The sequence below is a fragment of the Ochotona curzoniae genome, unplaced genomic scaffold (genome assembly GCF_017591425.1).
Source record: "Ochotona curzoniae isolate NIBS_2020 unplaced genomic scaffold, NIBS_Ocur_1.0 contig_21, whole genome shotgun sequence".
Classification (NCBI taxonomy): domain Eukaryota; kingdom Metazoa; phylum Chordata; class Mammalia; order Lagomorpha; family Ochotonidae; genus Ochotona; species Ochotona curzoniae.
In genome coordinates, this window is record NW_024465322.1 from 3636052 (window position 1) to 3648378 (window position 12327).

The following is a 12327-nucleotide window of genomic DNA, read 5'->3' on the forward strand; positions in this document are numbered from 1 at the left end:
TTTCCAGGAGCAAGACTGAATTCAGAGAGTGAATCTACCAGGTTTGAATCCCAAATCTGCAATTTTGCAGAGTGTCACCTCTGTGTGATAGGTTCCTGCTGTGTCTTCTATTTCTTCAGCTCAAAGGAGATCACAGAGGTAGACACCTGGCCTAGTGTGTGAGCTGCCCATTCAGACGGTCATACCCCACATCAGAGTGTCAGAGTCAGGTGCCAGCTCCGAACCCCGACGCCGGCCCTTCTGCTAAGGTGGACCTGGGCGGCAGCAATGATGGTGGCAGGAGGAGTTGGGTTCCTGACAGCCACAGGAGATTAGGCTTGCGTTCCTGGCTTCTTGCTCTGACCCGAGAGGGAACCAGGAAATAGGAGCACACACTCTCTCTCATAAAAAGGTTAAAAATAAATAAAATAGCAAAGGTAAACCAAGTCTTAAGACTGCTATCATGAAAAGAAATTAAATGAATGACTATCAATGTAAACTTTTGGATACTGTCTAGCACAAAATGGAAACTCATAGACAACGAAAACAAGTCAGCAACATTACTTGGAATCATTCCACTACTATTATCTCCATTATTGGAAAAGACTTGGACCAAAAAAAAAAAAATTAAATATCCCTTTATTCCACTCGGAGCTTAGTATGATGAAAAAGAGACAAAAAGAAACAGCCAAGTTGAATGGAAGAAGCTGAAACGAATGTTTTTTTGGTGAAAATCCCTAGGAGAGAGAACTTGAGAGCTCAACAGTTTCAGTATAAACAAGCAATAGAACTGAGTGGACACATAAAAGCAGATGCAAGAAAACTACTAAAGCAAACCTTGTTTGTCTTTGTAGATATTGAGATAAACCTGCAAATCATGCCAGGGGCCTGAACGGTAATAGAACAAGTCACTGTTCCAAGAAGACAGAGATCCAACTGATGACGCTGAGGGGGGAACTTCCAAGTGGCAGTGAGAAGCCAGCGGGCTTACAAGTGGGGAAACAGAAAAATAAACAGAGTTCGCAGAGCACGAACCAATTTGCATGTAGTAAAGGATGAGGGCCAGGACCACTCGGTGAAGAAGCCAGAAACTTCTCCCAGGGGCTGGGCCCGGGGCCTCCGCTAGGCCCAACAGGACATCCACATCCGAACCTCAGAAGGGTCAGCCTCAGGGCCAGCGGTCAGGTGCGGCCATACACCTGCCGAGTGAGGGTCCCTCTAGGGGTTCATCTCCACACCCCGCTAGAAATGACCTTGACTTTGGATGGTATATTCTGGCTTCTGGATTTCACAGAGGGAACAAAGAAGGGTTAGGTGGTCCACAGGGTAAACCAAACAAGTCCCCGCCCTTTTGCCCAAGAGCAAGTTTCCCCAACATGCAATGACATGACAACTGTTGGCCTCCCTGTTGGCCAAGTAACTTGCTGCCTCATGGTAGCTGACTGTGCTGAAAATCTATGGAGCTTTCTCTTAAAGGTCCTTGTTAAGGCCCTGCAGGTCAGTTCAGCGGCTATAAAACCTCACCTTGCAAGTTCTGGGATCCCATATGGGGTCTGGTTGGTGATCTGGCTGCTCCACTTCCCTTCCAGCTCCCTGCCTGTGGCCTGGGAAAGCAGTCGAGGACGGCCCAAAGCCTTGGGATCCTGCACCCACCCAAGTGGAAGACCCAGAAGCGGCTCTGGATTCCTGGCTTCAGATCAGCTCAGCTCTGGCCATTGTGGTCACTTGGGGAGCAAACCTGTGAACGAAGATTTCCCTCTCTTTCTTTTTTCTCTGTTAAAAAAAGAAAGAAAACCTGCCTTTCCAATAAAAAAAAAAAAATCTTTAAACAAACAAAAAAGGACTTGTTGCCAACTTTGCAACTGGAGCCTGGGTAAGTCTCTATTCCAACTGACCAGAGAGCTACCTTCTGGCTCATCAGTGTTAAATGACATCTCCCTGATGACATTTCAGCAGCCATCTTTGAAGTGCAACGTGTGTGCTGGGACTTTCCGCATTCCTCCCCTCTGTTCCCGTCACATTCAGTCTCTTAGTCGTGTCTAGTTACACACCATTTATCCTGACTCCATAAATTCCCGGAATGCTTTCTGAAACAAGGAGACGGATTTTGGCCTTGACTGTACTTGTCCCTTTTGTCTGCAATCATACAATGTTCTTTCTCAGAAGATGAAATCAGTGTTGTTATAATAACAATACTGTGTGTGTGTGTGTGTGTGTGTGTGTGTGTGTGTGTGTGTGTGTGTGCGCAAGTTAAGGGTAAGCTTGTTGTACAAGAGCTGGTAAGGCCTTTTTTTTTTTTTCCTCGCTCTCTCTTTTTTTTTTTTTTTTTTTTAAGATTTATTCATTTCCGGACCAGGCCGCGCCGGAGGATGAAGATGGCCGGACAGGCAGCGGAAATGGAGGGGCGGCCGGCAGCAGCAGCAGCAGCAGCAGCAGCGGCGGCGGCGGCAGCGAAGGCGGCGGCGGGGTTGACGGAGGCGGCGACCCGGGCTGGAGTGCTGTGACTTCGCATGCGGTAGCGATCCGGGGTGGAGCGGCCTGAGCCGCGAGCGCGTAAGGCCGGGTGGAGAGGATGCCCCGGGAGCGGCGGGTGGCTCCCCGCGCCCAGGGCGCAGAGCCTTAGTGCTGGCGGACGGAGCGGCGCGCGCGGGCCGGCCGGACCGGGACGAGGGCGAGGGCGAGGGCGAGGGCGGCGGGGCCCGCGCCATCATGCCGTGGCTGAGCGGCGGCCGGCGGCGGCGGAGGCGGCGGGGACAGGGACAGCAGCGGGAGGCCCCCCGGGAGCCGCCGCCCTCGCCCGCGCAGGCCCCGCGGGAGCAGCCGGCGCCCCCTGCGCCCTCGGCCCCGCCGCCGGCCGCGGTTCCCTCGGTGTCTTCCGCGCCTCCGCCGCCCCGGGCCCGGGAGAGCGCACAGCTGCCGCTGCCCGCCGGCTGGGAGGAGGCGCGAGACTACGACGGCCGGGTCTTCTATATCGACCACAACACGCGCCAGACTTCGTGGATCGATCCCCGCGACCGGATAACAAAGCCATTGACCTTTGCCGACTGTGTCGGGGACGAACTTCCTTTAGGATGGGAAACTGTCTACGACAAACAGATCGGGATTTATTACATGGACCACATTAATAAGCTCACCCAGCTTGAGGACCCGAGGGAACAGTGGAGACGAGAGCAGGAGAGGATGCTCAAGGAATATTTAATTGTGGCCCAGGAGGCCCTGAATGCCAAGAAAGAAATCTACCAGATCAAGCAGCAGCGCTTCGAGCTGGCTCAGGAGGAATTCCAGCAACTGTACAAACTGTGTGAGGATGACAGCCGCTCCTATGCCAGCTCCTTCTCTGGGTATTCCACCAACACAAAGTATGACCCACACCAAATCAAAGCCGAGATTGCCAGCCGCCGGGATAGGCTTTCCAGATTAAAACGAGAGCTGACCCAGATGAAGCAAGAACTGCAGTACAAGGAAAAGGGAGTGGAGACTTTGCAAGAGATCGACCGGAAGATGTCAAGTGCGCATACCAGCTACAAACTGGATGAGGCGCAGGCCATCATGAGCGAGCTTCGCACCATCAAGAAAGCCATCAGTACAGGCGAGCGGGAACGCCGGGACCTCCTCCAAAGCCTGGCCCGGCTGACTGATGGCTTTAAGAATAGTTGCTCCATCACTGACTCGCTGCAGGATTCCCCTTCCCGTTCCGGTTTGCCTGGCGAGTCTCCCCTGCCTCCCCAGTTCTGTGATGCCGGTTCCCAGACGGATACCATCGGGGAGTTGGTCTTTGATGATAAAACGAGACTCGCAGACAGAGTCAGACTTAATTGGCAGTATGAGGAAGCCAGAAAAAGAGTCTCGCATATCCAGCAGCAGCTGGCCCAACTCGAGAACGAATCCTGGCCCGGCATGGCGGAGGCGGACAGAGATAGGCTGCAGCTCATCAAAGAGAAAGAGGCCCTGTTGCAAGAACTCCAGCGCATCATTCAACAGCGGCGTTCGGTGGAGGACGTGGCCCGGCTGGAGCAGGAGAGGAGGCGCCTGGAGGAGGAGACCCAGCGCGCTCGCGCCTCGTCTGCGCAGGGAGCCACAGAGAGGATTCTGCTGCAAGAAAAGAGGAACTGCCTACTTAGGCAGCTGGAAGAAGCTACCCGCTTAACATCGTACCTCCGGTCCCAGCTGAAAAGCCTGTCCGCCAGCACCTTGACCGTGTCTTCGGGGAGCAGTCGTGGGTCCCTGGCCTCCAGCCGAGGCTCGCTGGCCTCCAGCCGCGGCTCCCTGAGCTCCTTGAGTTTCACCGACATCTATGGCCTACCGCAGTACGAGAAGCCGGACGCCGAGAGTGGCCAACTCCTGGGCTTCCACCTGATCCCCTCTGACTCACTGGGGCGCGATGCCCCCTTGGCAGACCCACTCGGCCCTTCAGGCTTCCAGAAGCAGCGGCGGTCACTGGACACGCCCCAGTCCCTAGCATCGCTGTCTTCTCGTTCCTCCCTGTCCTCTCTGTCGCCTCCCAGCTCGCCCTTGGACACGCCCTTCCTCCCGACGTCCAGGGACTCGCCTCTGGCGCAGCTGGCAGATGCTTTTGAGGTGCCAGGCCTGGGTGCCCTGGACAGGTTACGTGCGCAAGCCTCCGCCCTGGGGGATGAGGATCTACCCAACTCGGCTTCCCTTCAGCAGCACGCATTCGCCGGGGACGGTGAAGGACCACGTGAACGAGGTCCCCAAGTGGCCAGTGGTGCGGCGGCAGGAACAGTAACTCCTCTTCGAGAAGACAGCGCCAAGAGGCTGGAGAGGAGAGGAAGCAGCGTATCTGCCTGCCTGTCGGATTATTCGCTAGCAGGTGATAGCGGAGTGTTTGAACCCTTATCCAAAAGGGACGGAGAGACGGAAGAGCCCGCGCTGGGAGAGGTGAGCGGGAAGGAAGAGCCACAGATTCACGTGGGGTTCTTGCACGACCGCGCTAGCCAGTGTCTCCTGGTGCACGTGCTTCAACTGAAGAACTGTGCTGGGCTGCTGCTCAGCCAAGACTGCAGAATCCACATCCGCATCTACGTGCCTCCCCTGGACGCTGGCACTCCCAGCACTTACTGCTCCAAGGCCCTGGAATTCCAGGCGCTGCTGGTGTTCAACGAAGTCTTCAGAATCCCTGCGCATTCCAGCATGCTGACGCTGAAAGCGCTTCAGTTATACGTGTGTTCGCTGAACGCACAGCTACAGGAGGAACTCCTGGGCATTGCTCAGATTCACCTGGCTGACTGGGAGAGTTCGTGTGAGATGCAGTTGCACTGGTACTCGGTGCAAGTCTTCACCAGCCCTGAGCCCCCACGGACAAGGGAGCCCAGACACCCCACCAAGGGCATCTCCGGGGAGCCTGAACGTGCGCCCTGCGGCAAGCCTGACGCCGTGACGGCGCTGCTGGCTAGGACCACGGCCCAGCTGCAGGCTGTAGAGAGAGAGCTGGCCGAGGAGCGCGTGAAGCTGGAATACACGGAGGAGGAGATCTTGGAGATGGAACGCAAGGAAGAGCAGGCCGAGGCCGTATCCGAGCGGAGTTGGCAGGCCGACTCAGTGGACAGTGGCTGTGGCAACTGCACCCAGACCAGCCCCTCCTACCCAGAATCCTGTTGTGCTGGTGTGGACTCCTTTCACGGATACGTGTTTGCTCCTCAGGCAGACCCGTACAGCCCTGAGAAACTTAAACCCCCACCTGTTAAGGTTGACAAGGAAACCAACACGGAGGACCTCTTCCCCGAGGAGGTGGTGCGCTCTCTGAAGGACCGGCCCTGCCGCCGTGCCCGCGGGGCGCCCTTTGCACGGGGCAGCACCATCGTCCGCTCTCAGACCTTCTCGCCCGGGGCTCGGAGCCAGTACGTGTGCCGACTCTATCGAAGCGACAGCGACAGTTCGACGCTGCCTCGGAAGTCCCCCTTTGTTCGAAATACTTTGGAAAGACGAACCCTCCGCTCTAAGCAGCCCTGCAGGTCTTCCCTGGCTGAGCTCATGGCCCGCACCTCCCTGGACTTGGAGCTGGATCTCCAGGCGTCGAGAACGCGGCAGAGGCAGCTGAACGATGAGCTCTGTGCCCTTCGTGAGCTGAGGCAGCGGCTGGAAGACGCTCAGCTGCGAGGTCAGACAGACCTTCCGCACTGGGTGCTCCGGGACGAGCGATTCCGCAGCCTCCTTAAGGAAGCCGGCCGACAGACCAGACAGACCAAACTTGACTACCATCAGGAACAGGCAGCTGAGAAGATGCTCAAGAAGGCCTCCAAAGAGATCTACCAGCTGCGTGGCCAGAACCACCAGGAGCCCATTCAAGTACAGACCTTTAGGGAGAAGATAGCATTCTTTACACGACCAAGGATTAACATACCTTTACCAGCAGATGATGTTTAATGTAGTGCATTGTACCCATCAAGTATTTGTCTGCCTGTTTTTTCATGAAGTTCTTAGATGAGCTAAATGTGTCTTTAAAATATTTGTGCAAAGCTATTAATATACACATTTTATAAAAAAAAATTCTATATTATATATATATATTTTATAATAGTGACGGCAACAGGGCTTGGTTTTTCCTTGTTGTGAAATCTACATCTCTGAAGACAAGTTACTTTATAAAAGATCAACTATCAAGAGTGTACAGTTTTTATGCTGTTTTTAATTTGACTTAGAGGCTGCAAGACAGAAACGAAGTGAGTTCAGGCAAATTCACTGCAGTGTAATTTATTTATAATACTGTTTTTTCCTTGAAGGAAAAAAAAAAAAAAAACAAAACCTAACTTTAAGATGTATTTTAAGACTGAAATTCTGTTCTTTGGTATTCGTCATGCAGTTGAATGGAAGCTGGAGGGGGGTGGGACGGGTGGCTGGTTTTGTTTCTGACACCCCAAAATGTAAACACTATGGACACCCCAAAATGCAAGCGCTGTGTGCTAAATTGTCACTTGTAGCAATTTCTCGTTTACATGCATTAACCTTGTATAGAATGCACCTTCACAGTCCATGTATGTAAGCCTATCAAGAGCAACGATTCCATAGCAATGACTCATCTGTGCATGTGTCCTGGGCAGTGATGGCTCCATGTTGCTATCTCGTTGTCTAATGCATCTTTTTGTGCTTACCATGCAGCTAAGGGTGGTGGGCCTGCTGCCATGCAGCCGTGGCCTAAAAAGGGGCATGAGACGGAAAGCAGGAGCGCATGTGTGACTCTGGCGTTGAATCCAGCAGCGACCAGATTGCGTGGTGGCAGGAAGGGCGGGTGGGTCACTAGAGTTAGCCAGGGAGTCAGCCCCTTGCAGGGGAGGATTTCAATCCGAACGTAACCAGCCGCCCCCTCTGACTTAGAATCTACCCGGTAAGACTCACAGGCTTGACAACTAGTTCATAAGGAGAACTCCCGTTTTCATGTAATAAGTTTGCCATTCTTTCAGAGGCCAAATGACATAAGTATTTTGCCCAGATCTGGTTTATTGTATATGGAATGCACTCTCCTTGACAAGTGAATGATTCACAAGAAAAGTCAGAGCAAACACGGCTCTGTTTCCTGGATTTTTCTTTCTCTCCCTTGGAAACGTTTTGCACTTCTCGGTCTGTGTACCCACCCACTCCCGGTATATAACCCGCTTTCCTTTTTACACTCATTAAAAATGAATCTTGTAGAAGCATTTCATGGACACACGACCAATCACAGACAATGGAGTTTGTCAGTGGTGGGAAGATTGAAAACTTGATGCTTTTCATGGCTGTCGTTTCTTGCTATGATATATTCCTGCTTCTAGTCTAACTTTTATTTTTAATTTTTTTTTTTGGCCAATTCATTTTTGTACATACCCACAACAGAGGTGCTCATCCAAAGGTGTCAGTCCTTTCCAGAAGTGCCACTTAACAGACAGCACTGCTGGACAAGGCCCTGCACTCCCGCGGGAGGCTCTTGGCAACTTCAATGAAGAGCCAGCTACTGCTGGACTCTGAGCTTTACAAAGCCCCATCACCTAAGTTTTAAGGTGCAAGGTGCTCCACACCAGGACGGGGCCCTCAGGTGCATGACCTAGTGTCCAGGTCAAGGGTTGAGGCAACTTCTAAGTCCTACGAAAGTAGGAATGTGCTGAACACTCGCCGACCCAATACAGAAAGTTCCCAGACTTGGGCTGGCAAATCGCTTTCCATGTACAGCTGATTCAGATATCTCGGGGGGCAGGGGGAGAGCTTTCTTAGAGAAAGAACAGCCCCACCTAGGACACAAGGGAAGCAAACATGGCCCCAGCCTTGGAATCCCTCCAGGGAGTACTTCCGTGCCTCTCGGCTCCACCTCTCCCTGCCTCAGTGGGCAAGGCTCCTCCTGGCTTCTCCTTCGTGGCAGCCACCTGTGGCCGTCAGGAAAGTCCTGGAGGCTGCAGGGGCCGGGCCTTGCAGAAACTTTTGCTGTGTTTTCTGAGCAGTTCCGACCCAGAAAGGCTCAGAATTCTGCCACTGGGTTTTCAGAAATAAGTTGTGTGTAAAAGGGAATCTGGCTTTATCGAATCGCAAAATTGTCACACTCTGGTTGATAATCACGGAAATAAGAGCCTTCTGTTGTGAGAATGAATGATAATCCGTATCCATCTCTTTGTTACTGTCAGTGTTCACGAATTGTGTCATTTGTATGCTATCAAAATGACTTCTATAACATTAAACTAACTTGCCTTAAAAAAAAAATGTATTCATTTATTTAAAAGGCAGAGTTAACAGAGAGGGAGCGACAGAGCGATCTTCCAGCTGCTGCTTCACTCCCAACTGGGCCAGCTTCAGCCAGAAGCCCAGAACTCCACGGGGCTCTCCCACATGGAGGGTAGGGGCTCAAGCCTGTGTGCCATCCTCCGCTGCTTTCCCAGGCACATGAACAGAGAGCTGGGCCAGAAGTAGAACAGCCAGGACTTTGAACCAGCACTCAAAATGCACACTGGTATTGTAGGCAGCCACTTCATTAGCTGTGCCCAACACTATCCCATAGAGCTGACAGGTTTTCAGACAAATTCAGGGCTTCTCCTTGTCTCCACCGTGCACTCACACAAAATTAGGTACCTGTACCTATTATTTTTTTAAAGATCTATTTATTTCTATTAGAAAGTCAGGTTTTACAGAGAGGAAGAGAAACAGAAAGCTCTTCCGTCCACTGGGTCACTACCCAGGTGGCCATACTTTCTGGAGCTGAGCTGATGCAAAGCCAGAAACCAGGACCTTCTTCCGGGTCTCCCATGTGGGTGCAGGGTCCCAAGGCTTTGGGCCGTCCTCCGCTGCTTTCCCAGGCCACAAGCAGGGAGCGGGATGGGAAGTGGAGCACCCTGGATATGAACTAGCACCCATATGGGATCTTGGCACATGCCAGGAGAGGACTTTAGTCACTAGGCTACCACGCTGGAACCAAGCTCTATTCTTATTTGGAAGGCAAAGTTGAGTCACAGAGAGAGTCTTCTAACCACTAGTCTACACCCAAAGTGGTCACAGAGCTAGGACTGGGCCAGGCTGAAGCCAGGAGCTTCTTCCAAGCCTCCCACATGGGTCTAGGCACTTAACCACTTGGGCCATCATCCACTGCTTTCCTATGTGCGTTGCGCATTAGCAGGGAGCTGGACTGGAAGCAGAACCGGTGGCACTCAAACTGGTCCCCATAAAGATGCCAGTACTGCAGGTGGCAGCAGCTTTACGCACTGCAGCACAGCGTCTGCCCGGGTACTGTGTTTAAGTGTTTATCTTATAGTGGTCATCACAAGGGTGAGGGCAGAACAACTGTAGACCCACGCAGGGGGCCAGGGAGGGAAGAGGGGTGAGGGGGTGAGAGATGTGTCTGTGGGGGAGCTGCTCCTTGTGGTCAGACTGTATTAGCGACAGGAATAGAGATGGTCAGGGCCCTCGGACATGGGGAGGATGTCCTGGCGATGTTACTTGACTGGTCACTGTGCCCGAGGTGACTTGTTCCATCTGTCCTCCCAAGGGGCTCTTCCTGACCCTAAGTCCTCAGCCCCGTTGCTTGTACATGTCAATGAGTGTCCACGGGCTTGGGTTCTTTCCACTGAACTTGGCCTGAAGTGTTGTGCCACCCCTGGAGGAGGAACTCGGGGTCTTTTGGTAGATTAGAGGAGCTGCTGGTCTGGTCTTACATGTGCATCGGGGCGTGTTCCTCCTTCCTCTGGAATCAGCACCAGGGGGTGCCTGGGTCCCCACAACATGTGCTGCCCAGTTGGACCACACATCTATGGGATGTTCCCGACTCCGAAGATCTCACCGGTCCAAGGTACTCAGGGATTCTGGGGGCCCACTCCTGACCAGGTCACCCCACCCAGCCTGCCCCCAGCCCGCTTCTCAGGCTTCTTGGTGGGTGCTGCAGCCTGCTGGGGACCACCAGGTGCCCTATTTATTCTTTGTATCTGTGGGGTGTGTTGGCCTGGCTGGAGAGCCCCTCCAGGTCAGTCCCCAGACCTAGTTCCCGTGAGTGCCAGCAGGTACAACAGTCTGACCTGGCCCGGCCCCGGCACTCAGGCATACCTCCTTACGCCCCATTGGGCTGCTTCCCGGAGCCAGCGGCTCGCATGTGCACCATCAGGTGCAACGGCCCGCTTCTGCTTGCCTCCACACCCCACCCTTACACCCACGAAGGGTGCCCGGACCTGGTCGAAGCAACCTTCAGAACCCCATCAAGGCAGATGGCGTGCCCCAGCGTGTGCTACAGCCTAGTTTTTTTAATTGCTTTTTAAAATGCAGTGTCAGCATCACTGTCACATAGAACCCCTTTACATAGAAATGAGAATACAGCTTTCAATTGCTCACCACTGTCTGCAAGTCCCTTCTGCCCTCCCACCCCCCACCCCGGCCCCCGGAATGATTCCAAAGGGGGGCATCTCCCAGACAGCTGCCTTCTCCCTCTGGGAGCGAGGCACACCTTAAAGATGGATTTATAGAAGTTAGTACATTAAAATACTGAAAATAAAGGATCCGCGATGTCCTACTATTTAATTAGTGAGTTTCAATTTAACAATTCCTATCTATAAAGTATTCTGGAGATTACTGAAAGAGGTCCTGTTACCCCAACATTCAGAGGGGATTTCATGGGGTGGAAGAGGCTCACGGCCAGACTTGGGGGTGGGTTGTCAAGGCACATTGGACGAGCCAGGAGCTGACCGGGACACTGTTTGGAACATCTGCATGTCCCAGAGAGTGCTGGATTCCAGTCCCAGCTACTCTGCTTCTGGTCCATCTTCAGGCTAACAGTGCCTACAGTCCAGTAGACAGACCAAGAGTCGGAGCTCCTATCTCCCGTATCAGAGACCCCAACAGAGTTCTGGATTCTTACCGTCAGTCTGGTCCACCTGTAACCATTGTGCACATTTAAGGAATGTACCAGTTGACAGGAATACACATATCTTTTTAAAAAAAATACCCAATGATTAATTTTATATAACTTAAAATACAGATTGGAAGGGTCAGTGTTGCGGTATAGCCAGTTAAGTCACTGCCTGCGACACCTGCATCCCATTTCAGAGTGGCATTAGTTCCAGCTGTTCTTCTGACCCAGCCCTCTGCTCATGTAGCTAGGATGGGAACAGAAGATGGCCAGATTACTTGGGTTCCGGCCAAACTACATGGGTAGCTGGACAGAGTTCTAGACTCGGATTTGGCCTGGCACAGTCCAAGCTATTGTGGACATTTAAGGAATAAGCCAGAAGATGGATCTCTCTCACTTTGCCTTTCAAATAAATAAATAAGTCTTTTAAAAGAAATATACAGAGTGGCAATGAAATCTTGAAAGAAATGTAAGAACATTTCACAAAAGCAACTTTAAAAGGTTTTCAAATTGATTCCCGGTTAAAGCGTGCCCTCTGCTGGAGAGATCTGGTTTTGTAAACTCAACTTCCCAGGACACTAAACTGAAATCTGAACTCACAATATGAAGAGTAGTACTATCTTGCTCTCAAATACAACGATTAGATATTTTATCCACAATATCTGGCTTCCCCTTGGTCCTTGTCTTCCAAGGCAATATTCAAGATTGCCATCTCCCTTGCCTAACACAACTATTCAAAGTTCTGTTTTTGTCTTTGCTTCATCTGGGATGCAACAAGATTGGAACCCATAGAACAGAAACTCTGCCCAACATCATCATTCCCCAGATGGCCACAACAGCCACATCTGGGGTAGACCAAAGCCAGGAGCCAGATTCTCTCTCCTGGTCTCTCACGTGGATGTCAGAGGTCCCTGCACTCGGTGGGCTACCCTCCACTGCCTTCCTCAGTACCAGGAAGTTGAATAGGAAGCAAAGCAGCATTCCAATATGGAATTCCATCATCACAAACCAGTGGTTTAAACCACTACATTACAGTCCAATCC

General features: G+C 52.2%; 2 protein-coding genes across 2 annotated transcripts in view; one reads left to right on the top strand and one right to left on the bottom strand.

The window, feature by feature from the left end:
• FBXL13 (F-box and leucine rich repeat protein 13) overlaps positions 1-12327 on the bottom strand; it is a 127773-nt gene that overhangs the window by 111889 nt on the left and 3557 nt on the right. The window lies entirely within an intron of this gene.
• WWC3 (WWC family member 3) lies at positions 2884-6475 on the top strand. The gene has a single exon (XM_040971221.1). It carries the CDS (start codon positions 3091-3093, stop codon positions 6361-6363), a length of 3273 nt encoding a protein of 1090 aa, XP_040827155.1. The 5' UTR covers positions 2884-3090; the 3' UTR covers positions 6364-6475.